General features: G+C 32.8%; 2 protein-coding genes across 3 annotated transcripts; one reads left to right on the forward strand and one right to left on the reverse strand.

Annotated features, from left to right (window-relative positions):
• Positions 1–381: 381 nt before the first annotated feature.
• Positions 382–12,235, forward strand: Plxdc2_0 (plexin domain-containing protein 2). Of its 2 annotated transcripts, XM_011189236.3 has the most exons (10): positions 382–543; positions 6,034–6,539; positions 6,608–6,730; positions 6,882–7,074; positions 7,143–7,352; positions 7,419–7,570; positions 7,635–7,707; positions 7,781–8,163; positions 8,358–8,375; positions 10,026–12,235. In XM_011189236.3, the coding sequence occupies exons 1-10, from the start codon at positions 453–455 to the stop codon at positions 10,092–10,094; spliced, it is 1,818 nt and encodes a 605-aa protein (XP_011187538.1). In that variant the 5' UTR covers positions 382–452; the 3' UTR covers positions 10,095–12,235. The 2 variants fall into 2 exon arrangements, with proteins under 2 accessions (XP_011187538.1, XP_011187539.1); XM_011189237.3 differs by lacking the exon at positions 8,358–8,375.
• Positions 12,236–19,710: 7,475 nt separating this feature from the next.
• On the reverse strand, positions 19,711–22,153 carry LOC105215416 (uncharacterized). Its single transcript, XM_054231484.1, has 2 exons — positions 21,275–22,153; positions 19,711–20,846 (listed from the first exon to the last, which is right to left on the reverse strand). Exons 1-2 carry the CDS (start codon positions 21,589–21,591, stop codon positions 20,378–20,380), a joined length of 786 nt encoding a protein of 261 aa, XP_054087459.1. The 5' UTR covers positions 21,592–22,153; the 3' UTR covers positions 19,711–20,377.
• Positions 22,154–22,523: the final 370 nt, after the last annotated feature.

The following is a 22,523-nucleotide window of genomic DNA, read 5'->3' on the forward strand; positions in this document are numbered from 1 at the left end:
CGTTCCAGTTACGTAGAACCGACTGTAACGGTGCCTTATCCTATTTAACTGTAATCTCTCACATCGCTTTTTGGTAATAAAAATATAGTTTCCCGTTCTTCGACGTGCTCTCTCTGATGCAAATCATAAGTTACAAAAAACTTTCTGTGTCTGAACACAGTCATTACCATTTTCACTAGCCCTACCGTACTGTTAGAATAAACTATTTTTTATAATTTTCTAGCAATTGCCAATAATTAAATTGGAAATAACCAATATGCGCTAAAACACAAATAAATATATTATAAAAAATTCAAATTATATTGGAACAATTTAGCAATAATTTATCAAAAACTCGATTTAAAAAATTTCGTTAAGGTGATCACCATCTGGCAAGAGTGTAGACGTAAACGAACAGCACTTGCCAAATCATTGCAATTTCACCTCAGTTGGAATTAATCAAGCAAATAGACATGACGAAAAATAATATTTTATTCCGTGTTGGAGCACTATTTTTCCTAATTTCATTATTTAATTCGGGTACAGCCAATAAATTTGATGGAAGTAAGTCCTCATTTACTAGTTACTATTACTCCAGTAATTTTTAACCGCAATATGATTCGAACAATTAATTAAAAGTGAAAATATTGGGTTGTGTTGGTGTAAAAATAGGTGAATAAGGAAATGATGAAAGCAATTAATAATAAGATGGTATTAAACGCAAAATGACAATAAAAATGAAAAAAAGAATAATCATTTTAAAGCTTGGTTGTTGTGGTTTACTTGTGGTTTACTTGTGGTTGCAGCTTGATTATGGTATAAAAAATATATTTCAATAAAACAATATACTGGAGATATCAAAACAAGCAATTAAATAATGACTTCTTAATATATGTAAGGTTTTTTGTTCTTTGTAAATATGTGAACATAATTCGGTAATTTGCAGTAACATCGAATATTATTATAAATAATCAAATAGTGTATGATATAGTGCTGTTCTCACACTATTAATTTGATACGTCATAATTTTTATGATCATTAAATGTACATATGTGTAATTATTCTCGTGTTTTGGTTGCGATATTAAAATCAATCTCTTAATTAATCACACTGAGTATTAATAAACACTAACAGGACCTTCATTTACATTTGTACATGTATTTTGTAAAGAGTTTTAGTCATATTCCATTTTGCAAGTATTCATTAACTAAATTTGAATTGTTAATTATACATTACCGTTTATAAAAACAGGTGACGTTGCTGATTGCTTTGCGTCTCTTATTAACAATATTCTTTTCTTTGTTAATCAGTTTACATTTATGTTTTCTGCAGTGCCTTTATGGGTATATACAAACAGTTACGGTCGAAATAATAGTAGCGCGTACACTTTAGAAAAGAAATTATAAAATCAAATCACAGCCAAATGTTTCTCAAATTTCGTAAATAAATAAAACTGTATAAACATCAATATTTTACAGCTTTTTGAAAAATTGTATATTTTAATGAAAAATTCTATAACTCGAAGTCGCACCATAAATTATATAATGGGATGAGGTCTGGAGTCTGTGTCAGCTTTCCTAAGACCTTACCCTATTATTTTGAAACGACTGCTGTGCCAAATTTTTTGTGTGTCTTTTGTCTTAGTAGAACTTCTTTTCGTTATTCTGGTGGACTTTATGCCAAATATACGGGAATAATTTTAGACTTTCCAGATTTCCCATTAGATATGTATGCGTCAAATCCTCCATGACATGAGTGTTTTACATCTCCTTATTTTCGGTCTCTAAACTTGCTTGAAGGTCCAGTGCAGTATTTTGAACGTGCAAAAGAATTCTTCCTGGGGTATATGAGTTGTAGTGTTCGAATTGAAAAGATTTAAATCCGATGTTTAAAAAATGATATACATACAGTTACTGACAATAAAAGAAGACCCAAATTTTATTCACAACTATGCATTTGCAAAAAAAAAAAAATTACAATAGTTCTTAAGAGGAAATAATTATTTTTTATATGTTAAACATTTCAAAAGCAAAAATAACTTAATATAATTTAAGTATTATCTGAAAGTTTTGGTCGTATAGGGGAATTTTTTCAGCATTCTTCGGACGTCGAACTCAAAATTTTCCATCACTAGTTTTTTGCATTTTCTGCACCAGTCCAATTGATATGCGCTGAAGCAAAAGCAATTCGATTGTTCCGCTGTCTTTTTGTTAATATTGGAACTAAACGGGACAACCTTCCAAAAACATTTTTTTTTTCTTCAAAGCGACGCGCAACAGTTTTTGAAGAAATTACTACTACCAATTCTCTTTGGGGTTTGATAAAATCTTTATGTAATTGTCATCTTTGTCACCCTGTGATTTTAGTTTACTAGTTGAATATTCATACATATGTATATACATACATATAATTTCCAATTTCTCTATATATGTAAATACACAATTCTGCTTTGAACACAACAAGTCGTTCAGTCTGTCGTTAATGATATTGCCATTAATTCAATATCGCTAATATTTTATTATATGTATATATCGAAATACTTGTCTATGGCGATAACACTATGTGTTAGTTGGATATCTTTCTACATACATAAGTATATGTATGTATTTCTATTACGCCACAAATAAATGTTATCTGAAGATCAACTTCAATCTAAGTACCATTACCATATAATTAATATTCCAGGAATATTCTGAACGACTTTCTTTAATATTTCTCGCGAACTGTTTCTTATCAGTATGGCAGAATGCTAATGCTAGGAAAATAAATAAACCCAAGCGATATATGCAAAACTAAAAGTGTTTATTCATTCTTCATAGTACTCGTCTCAAAGCAAAGATTAAGACTCACAATTGTCATCTACACTAGTTCGTGAGTGATTGTGAGTTGTTTTCTCTACACTTTTTAATACAAATTTATCGCTTTGTTTCACAAATATGTATATCCCCGTATACGGTGCGGGGCATAACCAAAGCTTCACCTAGCTTCTCTTAAAACAAAGAAATAAGAAATTCAATTTTTTTTTTTGCATATTTTATTAGTTTATATATTCAACTTACCACCAGTTATAAAAAACCAAGGCAATAACTCAATGTACTGAAAACTGAAAAAGTTTTGGTTTTTAAAACACTTCTATTAATTTGTCAATAAAATCCGATATTCATGTTGCGCGAATTTTTAACTGTTTTCATATTTTTAATTATTTTGTAATTATATTCAAACATACATAACATTAAACTGTACATCGAGTCTGTATTTCCTTAAAATAAAATATTGACTACATATGTACATATATCTACACATACAGCCGTTCGATAACTGAAATCAATTGTTTCAATTAAGGCAGGTTACTTTTTCTGTGGTTAATCGACCTTACGTTTTCTGCTATTTTGTGTACGTAAGGGGTGTCCAAAATCTACGACGCTTGATTTTTCAATGAGATTAAGGTGGTCTTTTCTATATTAATTTGACTTTGACATCCGAATGTTGCCCCTTGTTAAAGACCGCACGATCTGTTTTGCCTCCAACCCCAATATATTATTCAATTATGATTGGCTTTCAGCAAAAATTGTGTCAATCATAAATATGCTCTAAATATACTGTGACAGACATTCGTTTAAACGCAGCATTATTTTTCATTTTGTTCATTCTCTCTCTTTTATATTTGATTTGCTTAAAACAAATTCTATGTTATATTACTTACTAGGGTTATATAGCTAATACGCTTAAAAATACAAGGGAGCAACTAAAAATTTTATCATTCTGCGATATATGCATTCATTTGTTTGAAATGCATTCGTCTGACGAATTGGGTCCATGATTCATACTAATTCTAAAGTAATGTAGGGTTATGAAGTTGATTTCATAACGATGTGTAATATATTTGACTGTAGATTGGTAAACATTAAAACGCAATAATTAAAAGGGTGTTTTGCATACAGTTTTATATGCATATATACATACATACAGTCAAAGACAAAAGTTTAAATACACCCATACAATTTAAATTTTAATATTTTCTATTTCTTAAGATGCAATATCAGACCTATCCTTTTTCAAAGCTTCTTTCAAGGGTTATGAAGTTGATTTCATAACGATGTGTAATATATTTGACTGTAGATTGGTAAACATTAAAACGCAATAATTAAAAGGGTGTTTTGCATACAGTTTTATATGCATATATACATACATACAGTCAAAGACAAAAGTTTAAATACACCCATACAATTTAAATTTTAATATTTTCTATTTCTTAAGATGCAATATCAGACCTATCCTTTTTCAAAGCTTCTTTCAAGGATTGGTTGCTAGTTGAAGACGCATCATACATTTTCCGTGGCAATAGGTCCTAAAAATGCTCAATTGGGTTCATGTTTGGTGATTGTGGCAGATTATAGAGCTGATGAGAAGCATAATAAAATAGCCATTCATTCACTAACTTTTGTCTCGCGTAATTTTACGTTTCTTTTATGAATTTACCGTTATATACGTAACAATCACTTTTTTTTTTAATTCCATTATTGATTAATTATCTATTATAAATAAACGGCATAATTGAATTTTTGTTAAAACCCTTTATTTCAATAAAACTTTAAATTTTATGATTGTATTTAATTCAACACATATGTATATCCTATACATTTTTCTGTTCTTATTAATTTAACTGATTTATTTTGAATTGTATGCAAAAAAATATGGCATCGCCATTGCCCACAGTGAAAAGTTTTAATTTTTTAAATTAACTTAATTAGTTAAAACAGTTTCTCAACAAATGGGTTAAAGGCTGACGAATAACTCGGAAAATGGTCGCCCATATGGTTTAAAAATATTCAGTTCTGCTAGAGAACTTATAAACTGCTTAAAAGTTGCAAGATTGAAAGAATTGAGAAACATTATATGTAGTCGCTATAACAAAAGAATTCAAATTATTTGAAGTTATTTGGAAACTGATTCAGAAAGAAGTGAAGGCCTGGTCTTAACTTCTCAAATATTATTTGAGAATCGTAATGACAATGTGTTGCGCTAATTAGGCCCTTCCCTTCTAAGCTACAGGATAATTTGTTTGTAACCAAGCTTTACTCCATTTGCGGCTAAAGGTCCCATATATGTATGTACATATATGTATATGTATGTATGTAATACGATGCCAATTTTTAATTGAGATCGGTAATAAGTACAATCTTACTTATGTTTCTTGTTTTTGTGTTTAAAACGCTACACGCTTTTAAATAAAAAGTGTGACGTTTAAATAGGCGTTTTGTGTCTTTTGCATATAGTGTGTGTTACTTTAGAAATAGTTGCCTATAAATATCTAAACGCAAACGCGCGAAATCGATTTTCTATGTTTTACATATTATGGAACTGATTACACATTAACCACCGAGTACATTGACAATTGCATGTACATACACTGCTTGCTCCATTATTAGAAACGAGATGCTTAATAAATATATATTTTGCACAAGTAAATAAAACTTAACGTTAAAAAATTGTTTCTAATTACCTGGCCACTAGTCTAAATATATATGTTGCGCACCAAGAAGCCATTTCAATTGTAGAAACAAAATGTATGTTAGACGTATTTTCTTTTATTTATATTACAAAGCTAAATACTCACACCGTATATGTTTTAGAGGTCCAAACTGTATTTAAAACCCTTTACTTGATCTATTGGCACTAATTTATATATTATTTAAACCGCTATACTATTATCTTCGAAAGGTGAGAATCAAGATGACTGCAATTAGTGCATTTAGTATGCAGAATTCATGTTATGGTAGTTACAGTTCCATTTAATTTACCAAAAATGTGCTTAATGTGCATAAAATCAATTTTTTTTTATTTTCAAAAAGCATAATAAGCACAGATCATGCTTTTCTTTTCTTTGAAACTCTATTTTTGCTGACTTGCGTATACATTTATATCTAGGCTTTTATGAAATATTAACATAAGTCTGTAAACGGATGAGCGCTTATAATTATCAAATAACTGTTTACAATTTAAAGTGGTATGTGAATAATTGAGATAAACATCACTTCGTTCTTTGTTTTCCAGCTGAGCTGTATAGTGTTTCTCCGGAGTCAAGTTCGCATAATGACGCGCATATATCTTTGGTGAGATTGCGTGAAAAGCGCCAGGCACCGACAAATTATTCTAAAAATCAGTATGACAGTGTGTCACAGAATGTGAACGCGACTGCCGGTGATGCTAAAAAGACCACTGAAACAGCTGCCACATCGAATATATCATCGATTGTGGTGCCATATAATGCAGCCGATAGACCACTTTTGGGTGTAAATGGTACTGGTCAAAGAAAGGATGTAGTAGGCGTACAGTTGTCGCAGCCAAAGCCTACAATTTCCGTTCCCATCCAATTGTCGGTAGGTGCAGCGGCCGGCTCACCAACGCTAACTAAAACTACCACGTTAACGCAGGAAACTAAAGTCATTGATCAGTCGACTGAAACGGCAGAAGAAAAACTTATAGATAACGTAGATGTGCCTGATAATGAAACACTCAGTGAAATCGAAAAAACGAATTATTCGGTCAATGTTACCAATGTAAGTGGTCTGCTTGAAAAACTAAAACAACAACTTTAGTTGATTAATTTAAATATATTTTTTGTTAGGACTATCACATCTACTATAACAGCTCCATATACGTCGACCAGGCAGAGGCGGATCGAGTTTGGGAATCAGTGAAGAACTCTACACACAATTCCATGCTATCGCAATCCCACCGACGTGCTATGGTAAATATAAACTGATCAGTTAGTTAGGTTTAGCGTTTAGCCTCCATTGAATTAAGTTCAACTCTTAATTTCGTTGTTGCTTTAACATATACATAAGTTCATAATAATAAGTCCAACAAATTAAAATACTATCTATTTTTCATAATACTAGACTGTTGAATTGAAATTCGATTTCCCGTTCTACGGTCATCCTGTGCGAAATATTACGGTGGCTACTGGTGGTTTTCTCTACACTGGCGATTATGTGCACTCTTGGCTAGCGGCAACGCAGTATATTGCACCGTTGATGGCTAACTTCGATACAAGTTTGTCAAATGAATCGTTTGTACGAACTAATGATAACGGTACGAAAACAATTACACAATTTCAAGTCATACATCTTGATTTATTTTACTTTTTTTTCGTTATTAAGGCACCGCTTTTACTGTAATTTGGGAGAAAGTTTCATTGCAAGACAAAAAAGACGTGGGAAAGTTCACTTTTAGCGTAACTCTACATGATAATGGCGATATTGTTTTCATTTACTATAACGTACCAATCGATATCAATGCCATTCAAGATGATAAGCATCCCGTTAAAGTGGGTCTATCTGATGCGTACATAATTGACAAGACCGTTTTCTGTGAGTAAACCATTTTTTTAACTTTGTTTCAAAATTATAATTTGTATGTATTTCTTTTGCATTTAGACACACGCAGGAAGACTATTTATGAATATCATCGCATCAATTTCTCTAATAACGGTATATCGAATGCAACCGTCATTTACTTGCAAGCGCTACCCACTTGTCTTGATTACAAAGACTGTGAGGCATGCATAAATCATAAGACTTCATTTGATGTAAGCGTTTTGTGCAAAATTCAATGTAACTTACTTTTTCAACAACAATTTTCATGTATTTTAGTGCGCATGGTGTCCAACTTTAAATAGATGCTCAACCGGCACAGATCGTAGGAAGCAAGATTGGCAACAAAAGGGTAAGACTTCTTAAATGTGCGTAGCTTAATTGTTAATTTATTTACTTCAACTTTTTTGTTTTGTATTAAAAAGGATGTGATCGTACGCAAATCGTTGATATATCTGCGTGCCCTGCACTTGGACAGAAAGGTAACAATGCACCTGGCAGCAGCAGCACAAATGCCAGCACGAACACTACACCAACTAATTTGCCCACTGAAAGTGTTAACAACAACACCGCACATGAAAGTAGCACGCATATAAGTGAGACGAATAACGCAACGGTTTCTCCAGTACATGATGACAACCAGGCGGCGAAAGTAACAAAAGAAGCTTTGGCAACACACGCCGAGTCGAAAAGTATGGGGCTGGCTCTCGGTTTCTTAGTGCCCATCTGTCTAGTGCTAACTGTCATGTTATGGGTGTTTTATGCGTACAGAAACCCACACACTAAAAGCGGTCAACTGCTTATACAGGTACGTAGTACTCGAGGTTCTTACGATATCTATAAAAAAAACTTTTTAAGATTTCTTCTTTTCAATACGATAAAAAATAACTGTTTTTTTATTTATTTGGCTAAATTATATATAGCAAAGGAATTTATTCATATCTTTTATTTAAGAGTAAACTTATTTATTGACTTATTTAATTATTTTATATTTACATGCAGTCAAAGCACTTGCATCAGGTTTGTACAAGAAAATTGCACAAGTTCTTCATGCATCATTCACCACTTTATAGTATTTTTTATTTATTTCTTGTTGACTCATTAAAGTGATTAGTTATATGAGTAGTCTTTTCGATATGCAACTGTTTTGTTTACCTTTTTTCGTTTTGATATTAAATTCCTGCAAATTATAGTAGTTATTATTTCCATACATTCCAAGCAAACAGTTTTAGACTTTCTATTCATAAATATTTTATATACGATGACGTACCAAAGTAAAAATTAATTATTGATATACTAGTATGTATGTGATTGACGTTGAAACCGTTTAGCCGGTAATAGCCGAATCGCAGTTCGACGTCAGTTGGAGATCCCAAGTGTAACCAGATCGCTCTCCACCTGGTCCCTCCAACGGAGTGGAGGCCTTCCCCTTCCTCGGCTTCCTCCAGCAAGTACTGCATCGAACACTTTTAGAGCTGGAGTGTTTTCGTCCGTTCGGACAACATGACCTAGCCAGCGTAGTCGCTGGCTTTTTATTCGCTGAACTGATATACTAGTTCTAAGGTTAAAATACCTTCCTACATTTTCTTTACCTATTCTATACGCGAAGCGTATGGGTCTGGTGGTGAATGAGGACAAGACGAAATATCTCCTGTCATCAAACAAACAGGCAGCGCACTCGCGTCTTGGCTCCCACGTCACTGTTGACAGTCATAACTTTCAAGTTGTAGATAGTGTCTACTTGGGAACCAGAATCAACAACACCAACAATGTCAGCCTCAAAATCCAACGCAGAATCACTCTTGCCAGCATGTGCTACTTTGGACTGAGTAGACAATTGAAAAGTAAAGTCCTCTCTCGACGAACCAAAATCAAACCTTACAAGTCGGTTATTATTCCCGTCCTGATGTATGGCGCTGAAGCGTGGACGATGACAACATCCGATGAGATGACTCTTGCGGATTTCGAAATAAAGGTTTTGCGCAAGATTTATGCTCCTCTGAACATTGGCAACGGCGAATACCGCAGACGATGGAACGATGAACTGTACGATTTATACGACGACATTGACATAGTTCAGATAATAAAAAGACAGCGGCTACGCTGGCTAGGAAAGACCAAGTGGAAATTTTTTCTTGGAGACTGAGTTCTACTTATGTCTCAATCTCGTGGAAAGTTTGGAGAGTTTCAAACTTGCTAACCTGGTATATTGTGAATACTGAAGCAAAGAATTCGTCTGGGGCATATTAACCGTCAGTAAGAGTGCTTAATATTCTGAAAAATGCTGCTGAGATGACAGTAGTGGCAGTATATTGGTTGAAAAATCTTTCAAACATGTCTTCTTAATTTGTAAAATAAAATATATTATTATCATATTTAGTTCGGACTTTATTTAAGTTCAAATACATACTTAATTGTAGTGTTTAATAAGATTTTCAACTCATACAAAGCTCACGAAAGTAAACTACAGTTGAACATCCATAACTCGAAGTCTAACTCGAAATTTTTGTGTGGATTATGGGGATTCGAGTTAGGGAAGTGCAACTGTAATATGTATATAATTTTTAATGTTTATTTTTGTAAACCATTTCCCATCGGGTCATTCTCACTTTCAATCATTTACATGTATTCTCTCTTATACTAAATAACTATTTCTTATTAACTTTTCAGTACCGTCCAAGTCAGTGGGGATGGCGACGTGGAGAGGCGCGTTACACAGCGGCAACGATTCATATGTAATGTAATTATAAATTTCCCACTCTTTTCCTGGCATATGGAAATGTCAAAACATATATTTCAATGCTGCTGCATGTATTGAACAATTTAGACATTTTGTTGATTGAATTAATTCTTTATAACTGTAATTTTATTAATAACATTATGCAAATGAAAATCTATTGGTTCTATAGTGAAGTTATTGTACTGTAACTCACCTATTACTATTCGCTACCTTTCAAATTAGTTTCAACTTAAGTGCAAGGACACTCCGAATATAACCCGAAATTAAAACAAACAAGTAGTAAAAAAATATATATTTGAAAAAACAACTTCTGCTTACACAGATAGGAAGTTTTTGCAGAGTATATATTCACTTGCATACATGTATATGGTAAGGTGAATATACGAGCGTCCCAATCAACGTTATTTCTTGTCGTGTTTATTGCATTAATTTAATATATGTGTGAGTGTTTGTTTTTCGTTACTAATATGATTTATACCCTAAATATAAATAGTTCCGTACTGTCTGTTTTATTCAAAAATTTTATAAACTATAAATTTTTTTAAGCGTTCCATAGCTAAATTGTATAAATAAATTTATTTTAATTTTCGTTCGTAGATTTGTAATTTTTGTTTATGTATTTTAACTTTACGTACTTTTAAACAATTGTTCTTTATTTCCTTTTTTGTGAATATACTTTAAAAATAAATGTATCAACTCTTTAATGACACTTATCTAGCTGTGCATAAGCACAGTTTTTAAAGTAAACCAGATGTATTCGGATTTAATATATAATTTTTAAAACAATTACTTTTTAAGCGATAAACAAACAGAGCAACTTGCTTGCTTCTTAGTATCAAATCTTTAATGCCACTTCTCTAGCTGGGGTTATGCACAGTTTTTAATGTAAACCAGATATATCCGGATTTTAAATATAATTTTTAAAACAATTACTTTTTAAGAATAAAAAAAGCGATAAACAAACAGTGATAACAACTTAGGGCCAATTTTTCCAGTGCAATTATAACAGAGCGTGTGACTCATGTTTTCCCCCATTGCTATATAGAAGTATTTGCCCTTGTCAAAACTAAATGCAAAAAAAAATGTTTATATTTGTGTTATTTTTAAAGATTAAAAAACAGGTTTTTTATTTGAATGATTCATTCAATTGCCGATTGTAATACAAATGTTTCCACATACTTGATAAGCGCCTTTTTTCAAAACTTTGGCGAAAAATAATGTTGGCTTTATAGCGGTTTTATTAAATTTATTGGAATCAAGTTTATAAAATGTGTATTATTTAAATAATTTAACTCGGTACACGTTTTACAAACGTTCGAAGGGTTCAATTATATATTTTTTAGAAAAATTATATTGTATTAGAAATATAGCTGTAAAGGCACTTCCCGTCTGATATATTTTTTATTTCCATTGAAGATTATAGTAAATTTTTTTAGTAAAATTTTACAACGATCTATTATTTATAAATTAACGGCGCTTCTATTATTGCAATTTGAAATTTTGAAATTTTTAAAATGACGTGTTGAGTCTCAGCACCCGTTTCCCGTACAGAATTGCAGGCAGATATCTTTAGTAATGCACATTATATATATTTATTATTGCAATATTCTTAATATATATCATACAGCAATAAAAATAAATTACGTAAATTAGAAGAAATGTCGATAGTTGCCGTATACTTATGTATGTGTATCCAACAAGAAGTCATATCAATAACATTTTGCCGTCAAATGGTTAACTATTGCATTTGTAAATGTGTGTGGTTTTATGTCTAAACGTAGAATTCCATGTAGCGTAATGGTAAATATGTAAACACATTTAATATTGGTTGGCATTTCCCACGAAAATTGTATTTTATTGGAGAAAACATAAATAATTCTAAAATTACATTTGCCAAATAATTGTTGGTATGATTTGAATAAAGAATCATCTAAAATCTAATACACTCGTATTATCACTACAGAAATAAACAAATTTCTATAAAAGCAATTCGTCACCTAGTGTTAGCAAACAATATTTTCAAAAACAACATTGTATAGTATATAAAACACCACACACGCCTTATGTACGAGTATATTTGTATGTTATAGTTATTATGGAATAAACGTATATATCGACAATGCGTTAACAACAACAGCAATTGTGAATCACACTTTGTATGAAAAATTTAGCCGAAAACAGAAAGCAACTTGTAATCTATGCATATATACATAAATAGTTAAATAAAATGGATTAGAATGTAAATCATGTGTAAATTATAAATGAATATCGAAATTTTGAAATCTACACATACATATTTTAATTATAAGTTAATAATGGTTGCAAATATATTAAATAAATGGACGTGAATAAAGATAACATTATTAGATATGGATGAAAAATAAAACTTGTATTTAATACTGGATATGATAAATAATGCATTCAATGACAATTTGAACCTTGTTTGCAAACAAGTGCTTTTTCTACGCATTACATTAACTCAAAGGTTTTGGTATAAATAACAACTTCAAACGATAAAACAGATCTTGAAGTTTTCAAAAGATTCTACTGTAAAATTGTGAACTAAGATTACCGAACTTCTCATGTTCGCTTTCACCGTTGGGAACGTAATCGAGTTGGGTTTTTTCTCCTCCGCAAGCACTGACTGGCAACTCAATTCGGAAAACGTAAAACCAGCTGTCGTGGAAATTGATTTAAGTAAACATGTTTGATCGTCGCTGCAATTTGGTACTTGAATTCAGCAAGAAATGCATACCAATGAATATCTACCTGACCATCACTATATTGGGTCTAGAAGGTTTATTATTAAGCACTTGTTTCTAATAAATTTTATTAAAATAACACATAATTAAACCCTTGTAAAACATTTTTGAAGTTACTGACGCAATCTCATCCCAAGATTGACGAGTAGCATTTTTGTGTTTGTGAACACTGTTGTATTGTTTCTCTTATGAAACGTTATCAGCATGTATGGATGCATTATCTTGCTGGAAAATGAACTCTATCTCTCAGGATAATATGTCATCAACACATCTTCTAATAACTCTGGGAAGATTTCGGAGTTCATTTTCGTTGTAATAAGGAAAATTTGTGATTCTCCAAAATATAAAAAGTCTGACTAAACCATTACTGTTCGTCTCCCGATGCTTGCTTAGATCATGGCAATAGCAGTTGTAATAGTCCGAGCTCTCCCTTTTATTGAGTTTATGTAAATTTCTCATAAACTTCTCGAGAGCTTTCAGCAAAACTTGGTGGAAAAGGTGAGTTCGTGGACCAGCTTTACGTAGAGTACAAACCTTTTAAGATTTTATGGGAGAAGGATTTTTGTTCTTCTATGAAACTTCGTGAAAATCTTGAAACAACAATCCCCCGGCAAGGATTTAGCCAGTACTTTTGTAATTTATAGTAGGGTTAACATAGCAATAATAATACATATTAATGTGCGTTACTGGATCGATTGGATTTCGCTATAAAAGTAAAACCATACCCTTTTTAACCGATGTAATATATGTATTCATTCATTTATTCTAAAAATATATTAAGGCGCAATAGGAATTTAAACTGCAATTCCTTGTCTCTTAAGGAATTACGGCACCCTGAAATTTTCAAAAAATTTGTTTGCTTAATTTCAAAGTCTTGTTCTAACGAGCATTTTTAGATGTCTTCGAAAACAATGTCTCAATAATTACGAAAGTTATGATTTATATTAGAAATCGGTGCGGTGGCAGCGTGCCGAGAGTAAATTTTTTTCTTCCTTTGCGTTTTTCTCAAAACTACATTTTATGAGACGGTGTACACGATAACTCAAAAACTATTCAAAGAATTTACTTAAATAGATGTTCCACAGTGTAACGTAGGATTTCATCGAGTCTGGATGCCTCTTCGTTTACAAGCTGGCTGCTTGGCTTTAGTACTTGATTATATATAAACAGCTTGTTTTCGTTTGATAGCGTGAATCTCTTACCGACTAGCTGGTAAAATTAGCAAATTTTTCATCAAGCTCACCCCTTTTTTTCTTGACATGCTCTTTCCAGATTCCTAGGTAGTTAGCATTATTGTGATGTGGTATAGGCGTACCATTTATATAAATGGGATGGTATGATGTTTTTTTTTTTAAGTAAAGTCTACGTGCATTGATTTGGAATCGTTTCATTTAATGCGCCACTTGGAAGCACATTTAGTAATTGCATTGACTGCTGTTTGCACTCGAAGGGTAAATACTGAGGTTGACTCTCCTGCTGTTAACAGGGCTGTGTCATCCGCAAAGGTCGCTGTCACATAACTTGAGTGAGTGGAGATATCACATGTAAAAAGCAAGTAAAGCATTGGCCCCAACACGCTTCCCTGGGGAACACCCGCTCGCTGCTATCGGTTGCAGGTTTGAGTATGCATCCACGTGTTTTATGCGAAAGTATCTATATTTTAGGTAGGAAGCAATTATTTCGCAATATTGATATTGTTAGGGTAACATGCATTTCAATTTCAGCAGTAGACCCGAATGCCAAACTCTATCAAAGGCCTGAGCCATGTCTAAGAAGGCCACCGAACAAACGTTCTTTTTATCCAAAGCATTTTCAATGCAATTAACGATTCGGGTCAATTGTTGAATGGTGATCACGAAAGCCGAACTTATGTACTGGTATAAGGTGTTTTCAATCTATTATTGATTTGAGCCTCTTTATGAGAACATGCTACAAGACTTTCACATCATGTAGTGGTTTACCCGGCTTAGGTATCATAATAACTTCAGATACTTACCAAAGCGATGGACTCTATTAAGTATAATGCACAGTTTGCAATGTTTACAATTTTTTTATACAATTCGTTGGTAGGTTGCGTAATATTTTTTCGGTTATTAAAGCAAACCCAGGAGCTTTTTGGAGCCTTTAGTTCCTGACAAGACTTTTAATTTCTTTACTAGTAACTGGAGAAATGCTGAGGAGTGGACCCAACCAACTATTTTCACAGTTTAGCTCATTTCCATCGTTAGGTGTAAATGTGTTTCTCAAATGATTTGCAAATACTGCAGCTTTTTGTGCATTCGTTTTGGCCCATTCAGTTTCTATTAATTTTATTGGTGCGACATGTTGTTTGTTTATTAATATTCCTTGCAGATTTCCAGAGCGAATAATCGGTAGATTTATCAACAGTGAGTTTGGACAAATACGTTTTGAAGGAATATTTTTTAAACTGTATAAATTTTGTTCTTAGTTCCGCTGTACATCTATTATGCTCAGTTTTGAGAGCAGCCGACCTAGTTTGCTGCCATCTTCGTATAAAGTTCAATAGAATAACGAAAATCATCATAAATAGTATATGGAGACTGAGGTAATTCCTAAACCGATTTCACTCGTTTTCACCACCAAGATACAATGTATCGAAGACTATACGCTCACTTAATATTACTTATAATTAGGTATATGGGATCTGGGGGAAGTTATGACCCGATTTTTACCATTTCAGGTACACAGAGAAACTGTTATAAGAAAAAAATTCAGAGGGAATGAATTACATTAAAATAGCTGAGGGATTTACCTAAGTATATTTTCGGTGAAAAATTAACCTTAGGCACTGAGTTCTTCATGTTCGATATCAGGGGCCTTGAAAAGTCATCGTCCGATTTTGACAATTTTTCCACAAGTGATGACACAGCTCAAATACAGTATTTGTGTAAAGTTTTATTCCGCTAGCTTCATTGATTCCTTATGAATACATTATAAAGTGAACGACTCAGATGGAATTCAAAATTGAGTTATATGGGAAGTAGACGTAGTTGTGAACCGATTTCGCCCATATTCCACCCGTGTCATCAGGGTGTCAAGAAAGTGTTATATACCGAATTTCATTGAAATCGGTCGAATAGTTCTTGAGATATGGTTTTTGACCCATAAGTGAGCGACGCCACGCCCTTTTTCCATTTTGTAAAAAAATCTCAGTGCAACTTCCTTCTGCCATTTCTTATGTAAAATTTGGTGTTTCCGACGTTTCTGGTTAGTGAGTTAACGCACTTTTAGTAATTTTCAACCTAACCTTTGTATGGGATGTGGGCGTGGTTATTATCCGATTTATTTCATTTTTGGACTGTATAAGGAAATGGCTAAAAGAAACGACTGCAGAAAGTTTGGTTTATATTGCTTTATTGGTTTGCGAGTTATATACAAAAAACTTATTTGGGGGTGGGGTCACGCCCACTTTTCCAAAAAAATTACATCAGAATGTGCCCCTCCCTAATGGGATCCTATGTTCCAAATTTCATTTTCATAACTTTATTTATGGCTTAGTTATGACACTGTATAGGTTTTCGGTTTCCACCATTTTGTGGGCGTGGCAGTGGACCGATTTTGCCCATTTTCGAAAGCAACCTCCTCAGGGTTCCAAGGAACATGTGTTCCAAGTTTCATTAAGATATCTTAATTTTTACTCAAGTTATCGCTTGCACGGACAGACGGACAGACGGACGGACAGACATCCGGATTTCAAATCCACTCGTCATCCTGATTATTTATGTATATATAACTCCATATCTAACTCTTAAATTTCTTGGTGACACAAACAAACGTTATGTGAACAAAACTATGATACTCTGTGCAACAGGTTGCGAGAGTATAAAAATGACTAAAAGTGCGTTAACTCACTAACCAGAAACGTCGGAAACACCAAATTTTACATAAGAAATGGCAGAAGGAAGTTGCACTGAGTTTTTTATACAAAATTGAAAATGGGTCAAAAACCATATCTCAAGAACTACTCGACAGATTTCAATGAAATTCGGTGTATAATATTTTCTTGACACCCTGATGACACTGGTGGAATATGGAAGAAATCGGTTCACAACTACGCCTACTTCCCATATAACTCAATTTTGAATCCTTCTGATTCGTTTACTTTATAATGTATACATAAGGAACCGATAAAGATAGCGAAATAAAACTTTACACAAATACTGTATTTGAGCTGTGATATCACTTGTGGAAAAATTGTCAAAATCGAACCATGAGTTTTCAAGGGCCATGATATCAAACATGAAGAACTCAGTGCCTAAGGTTAATTTTTCACCGAAAATATAGGTAGATCTCTAAATAAATTGCGAGAGTATAAAATGTTCGGTTGCACCCGAACTTAGCCTTTCCTTACTTGTTAATTTTAAAAATGAATGGTTCGTAAAATGTGTTTCTGACAACAAACATACGTCAATATTTCTGTTGTTTAGAATAACTTGCAATTAATTTTTACTTTTGGAAAGACTATTGGCGTTCCATAGCATTATTTTCAAAGAGTTACTGTTCATCAATAAATTGTATATGGTATTCAAGAGCGCTGAGCCGCTAATTTATGGACTTAAATAATTTTGAAATTCTTTTGCAATGACACAACCACGGTAGATTGCAGAATGAGAAGCGCCGCATTTGCAACATTTGGCAAGATCTTTTTCGGTTTTGGTGCATTCAGTTGTAGGATGTTTGCCTCAACATTTCACACATCTCGATCTTACCGGAGAAGTTTTTTGTATGTCCAAAAGTTTGACAGTTTTTGCACTGAGGGATTAATTTAGAAGCTTTGATAGGCTCAACCTTGACAACAGTATTAAGAATACTTTGATCTGATAAACTTTTCTAATGTTCTTGTTAGCTCTGAATACTACTAAAAACATATCTAGCGGTTCTTTAGTCTTCCGCTTAAGTTTGTTAATTGCATTTAACACATTAAAGCCTCGATCTTTAAAGTCGATCAAGATGGATTGAGTATCACATGAGTGATGTAATTTTTTTATCATTAGAAATACAACTTTTTATTCTGTATAATTATTTGCTTACGCACGTCTTTAGCACGGCTGTCTCTATTAATAATAACTTTTTTTTTATAAATTGATTTTATAATTTTCCGATTCACGAAACGTTTAAGTAATATTGTTTTATTTTTTATCAGATTCCGCAAACCGCACAAGTGAAAATATATTCAATTTGCGTCAGGACTCTGTGTTTTTCTTTAATGCACAAAAATGAGGTTTCGCATTCAGTTTAACAATGTAATTTAAACTTTTTCACGGCACCGAAAATTGTACTTGTCACTTCAACTGTGCAACGGATTGAAGAATTTGAAAAATGTTTATCCATATATATATGCGGTATATTTAGTCCAAAATATAAAGTCAATTTTTGAAGTTATACAATTTGCGTAATTTTTTTTAACGGCTTCGTCACTCTGTTCAACATTTATTAATTTTTAAGACAAATATTTTTTTACTTGTTTCAGACAAAAATTTAAATCCCAATCATGTACACCATCATGGAGTGCACCGGAGGAGTTGATCTACGCCAATGCTTATATATCTGCTATTTTTAACTACAAACAAATATTCTTCAATATTTATAAAGCTTAAGATACATATGTATTAAATTAGCAAGAAGTCCTACCTCAAACAGCTATGTCAAAAACATTCCTAAAAACCATCCGATTTCCATGCGTTCAGGGTGGCTTAACCCCTTAAAAGAACAAACTCCGAAAACAGCAGAGAATGCGAAAAGACAAATATAATAAAATTGTTGGAAAATAAATAAAGTAGATATATTTATATAAATAAGTAGCGAAAAATGCTAACTTTATTAAATTTAAACGAACAATTTATTAGAAACAGGATGCCAATTATGGACTTTTTTTATTGACATGTACCATTTGTTAAATGAAATCGATATGTTTTGCACTACTTGTGTTTGTATTTTATTGTAGTATATTAAATTTCACTCTTTAAATATTTATTTTTAAATATTTGTACATTACATGAGGGTGGCCCTTAATTTATATTTGCTACACAACCTTTGCATTGCATAATAATTGTAAAGAATCAAAGAAGTTATTTTAATTCAAAACTAATTTTGATGTTCTATACAACACATACATGCATTTATTAAATTATAGTATATTCACATTATAATACAAATCTGAGTAGAATAGCTGAATATTTATTTCTGGTCAATCTATAAATAATAAAAAAGAATGAATACTTCAGATTTTATTGAATAACACGATATATCATAAGTTATAAAAAATGTGGTCCTCGCGTCAATTTATATCAGAGAGTAAGAAACAAATTCTTTTTGTATAATAAGACACTAAATGAGACTAAAATAGGTTTTAAAAATAAAATGAATTTTCAGAAAACCACATCAGACGTAACTGATGTGTCAAGAACGCTCCTTAAACCCACCACAAATATAGTCGACCAAGCCATTCAGTGGTAAACCCTAAGAAGTAAGCGGAGATTCCAATTATTTTAATATTCTTCTGAGACTAGAAAATTAAAATTTCCTACGGTTCCACTGCGGCCAGAGTCCCAACTAGACTAAAAATGTAATACTGGTTGTCAATGGCTGTGCTATTCAAGAAATGTGTGTACATTTTACTTTTTTAGAGTTTTATTCTACGTATTTTCAGCAGAGTTTAGCCTTTGGTTTTTATTTGAGTCCACCCTAAAGACTGTGAAATGTACTCGTCTGCATATTCGATGGGATTGAATCAAGTGTAAAAGTTGAAAGAATTTCATGTTTATGGCATGAAGTTCAACGTTTCACATACACATTTTTTTTATTTTAAATAACAGTACATGTGTATGCGCAGAGTAGTAATCAACGACAGTTATTACATTTTTGCAAATACATACAGAAGGGCACACAAACTCAGTCACATAACTACACTATTCATATCAAAGTTTTGAATATGTATAAAGCTGTATATAGTTAAGGACAAAAGTATTAACGAAAATACCATAATACGTATGAGAAATTATAAATATCTACAAAAGGGCAGTAAATTTGCCCATATTAAATCTAGAAAAGTTTATTTTTAACAGTTTTATTTTATTTAATAACTTTATCTTGAGAACCTATAGCACACCAAGGACCTCTTGGCAACATTTGCTACAAGCCCAGCACTGGCATAATCCCATCTCGTTCCAGACTTTCCTATGTCCATATCGTACATTTCGGTTAGTGAGGATATATCAGTAAAAAATAAATCAATAATAGAATTGATTATAAACTTTGTATTACACAAGATTTTTTATAATAAAGTTTTGCAAACAACTGTAAACATTTGAAATCCTATGATTTTTAAACATTATAAGAGTACATGTTGGTCGGCAGCACCCGAACTTAGCCCTTCATTACTCGTTGATATTTAGAACCTGTGGATATTCCGATTTGGTGGAGTGCATTCCCACATTCAAAAATGTATATATGTACTGATACTGGTGCACCACACATAACCGTGTGTAGGATTGAAAATCTCAATTACTTTGCGGGTTTTGTGAGTTGTGCATTGCTGTGCTGTTGTTCGGCACAATAATTGTGTTATTGGTCAGTGAAATCGAATTGAATTGCGTGCAGCTAACACTGTTACTACCACTAGCTACGCGCTTTCGTCGCCTGACCCAGCCGCTGAAGCCTGCTTCGCTCATCCTTCTGCTGGAGCCGCTGCTCATATGCATCCCTTTGAATGTGTCGAGAAATGCACGCCGGAAACCGGCATTCATGAAGCAATATGTTATGGGGTTGCAGCAGCTCGAGGAGTAAGCGAGTAATTGAAAAAAGCAGATAGATGTGTAGTCTATGTACTCGTAAATAGCTGGGCCAATAAACATGACAATAGTGTTGATCACATAGAGTGGCGTCCAGCATATGAAGAACTCCAGCACCAAAACGAAAAGCATTTTGACGACGCGTTTTTTACTTTCCAAATTTTTCGCTTCGTTTGACCTGTAATGAATAAGAAATTATAACAAATTTAATACTATAAATATGGAATACTTTGGAAAGACTTAGTTTCATAAATAATTTCTTATATAAAATACATAGTTTACTTCAGTCTTAAATGTTTTTTCTTATAATCGGCATGTGGTTGAAAGTCGGCAGCACGAACTATTTTGATGAACCTTAGAAATTAAATCATTCTGTAAACTGATCAGATCTTTATTTTAGATGAGTGTGAATGCCCGTTTACATTGTATAACCTAACATGTATTGTAGGTTTATACAATGCCCGTGTATCACACTCATCTTAAATAAAGTTCCGGTCGGTTTACAGCCAATATGAAGCCAATATGAATATTTGAATATTTCGTATTTGTCTACTAGTTCGAGTTCGAGTTATAAATATGTATGCTAAGTCTCATTGTCAAGCTCACCTTCTCAATGCGGATTCCGAATTTCGTATGCTTGGTGAGAAATCGAATTTCGGGCGATCTTTAACCAAATATTGTTGTTGTATTTGCAGCGGTGTTTGTTTCCAAAAATGTTGCCCTTGCTTACTGTTATGCTGCGGCAAATTGGCACGTAGTGTCAAACGAGCTTGATGATGCCGCTGAAGCCGATGCGGCTGTAAGGAAAATAATGAGGACTCACTCGTATTGCCATTGTTGTTGTAACTGTGCAATTCTCTGGTTGTATTATTTCGAATTTCCCGCTGTGCCCTTTGTTGCAAGTCTATTGGTTGCTCTGCCATATCTACACACGACTGCACACGCAAACCAAACAAGTTTTTCTGTGTTTTCGCTGTTGCAGTCGAAAAGGACTTGTGAGATACGTCCTCGTTGCCTGGATCATCTATGTGAGCGCATAGAAAGAGTAAACAGAGAAATTCAGTATGGTTGATGGAAAAATAATAACAAAAACTGTAACTGTAAAATTTTTTGTAAATTTGATTGAAAGTTTTCTTAAAACAAATATACAGCTTTTTTTCTAGGACCAAAGTTTAAAACACTTCCCAATATAAACTTATATCATCTTTAAAATTCTATTAATTATATTTTTCATACCATTACCTATGTATATTGGTAATATGTGAGACATCTTAGCAAATTTAAGTGATCGCAAAATCTTGGATATACTGTAGCTTAGTGGTGAAAATTAGTGAAATCGGTCTAGGAATTACCCCAGTCCACATATACTGTATAATAATGATTTTCGTTATTCTAATGGATTTATGTCGAATACATGACTGAATTTGTGTGTTATCTGAGTAAAATTGAGAAATAGCCTGGCAGAATTCAAAAGTAATGTATTCATATTTTTGTTGAAGAGGCGTTCTATGCTCAGTAGCAAATGTACACAAGATTGCTTTTATTAAACCGCATGCAAATACAATAACGATTACATCATTACACAGTATGTTGAACTCCAAAAATCCCTCTAATTGCGACAATTACTTGCTATTGAGACTGTAATTCATATTGTGTTTCAAATAATTTGTTGTTCTAGAATTAAACGTTCAAAAAAATTCCATCGTGCGCGTGTCGTTAATTTCTAATGATGCAGAGTAAATTACTTCACAATACCCCCCGTATGGGCCAAAATATCCAAGCGTGCTAGTTCGCTTTCCTATTAGTGACAATTAAGTAAATACTGTTATGCTTCTTATTATATGCTTTGTTACCA

Source organism: Zeugodacus cucurbitae, chromosome 5 (genome assembly GCF_028554725.1).
Source record: "Zeugodacus cucurbitae isolate PBARC_wt_2022May chromosome 5, idZeuCucr1.2, whole genome shotgun sequence".
In the NCBI taxonomy this organism is placed as follows: Eukaryota; Metazoa; Arthropoda; class Insecta; order Diptera; family Tephritidae; genus Zeugodacus; species Zeugodacus cucurbitae.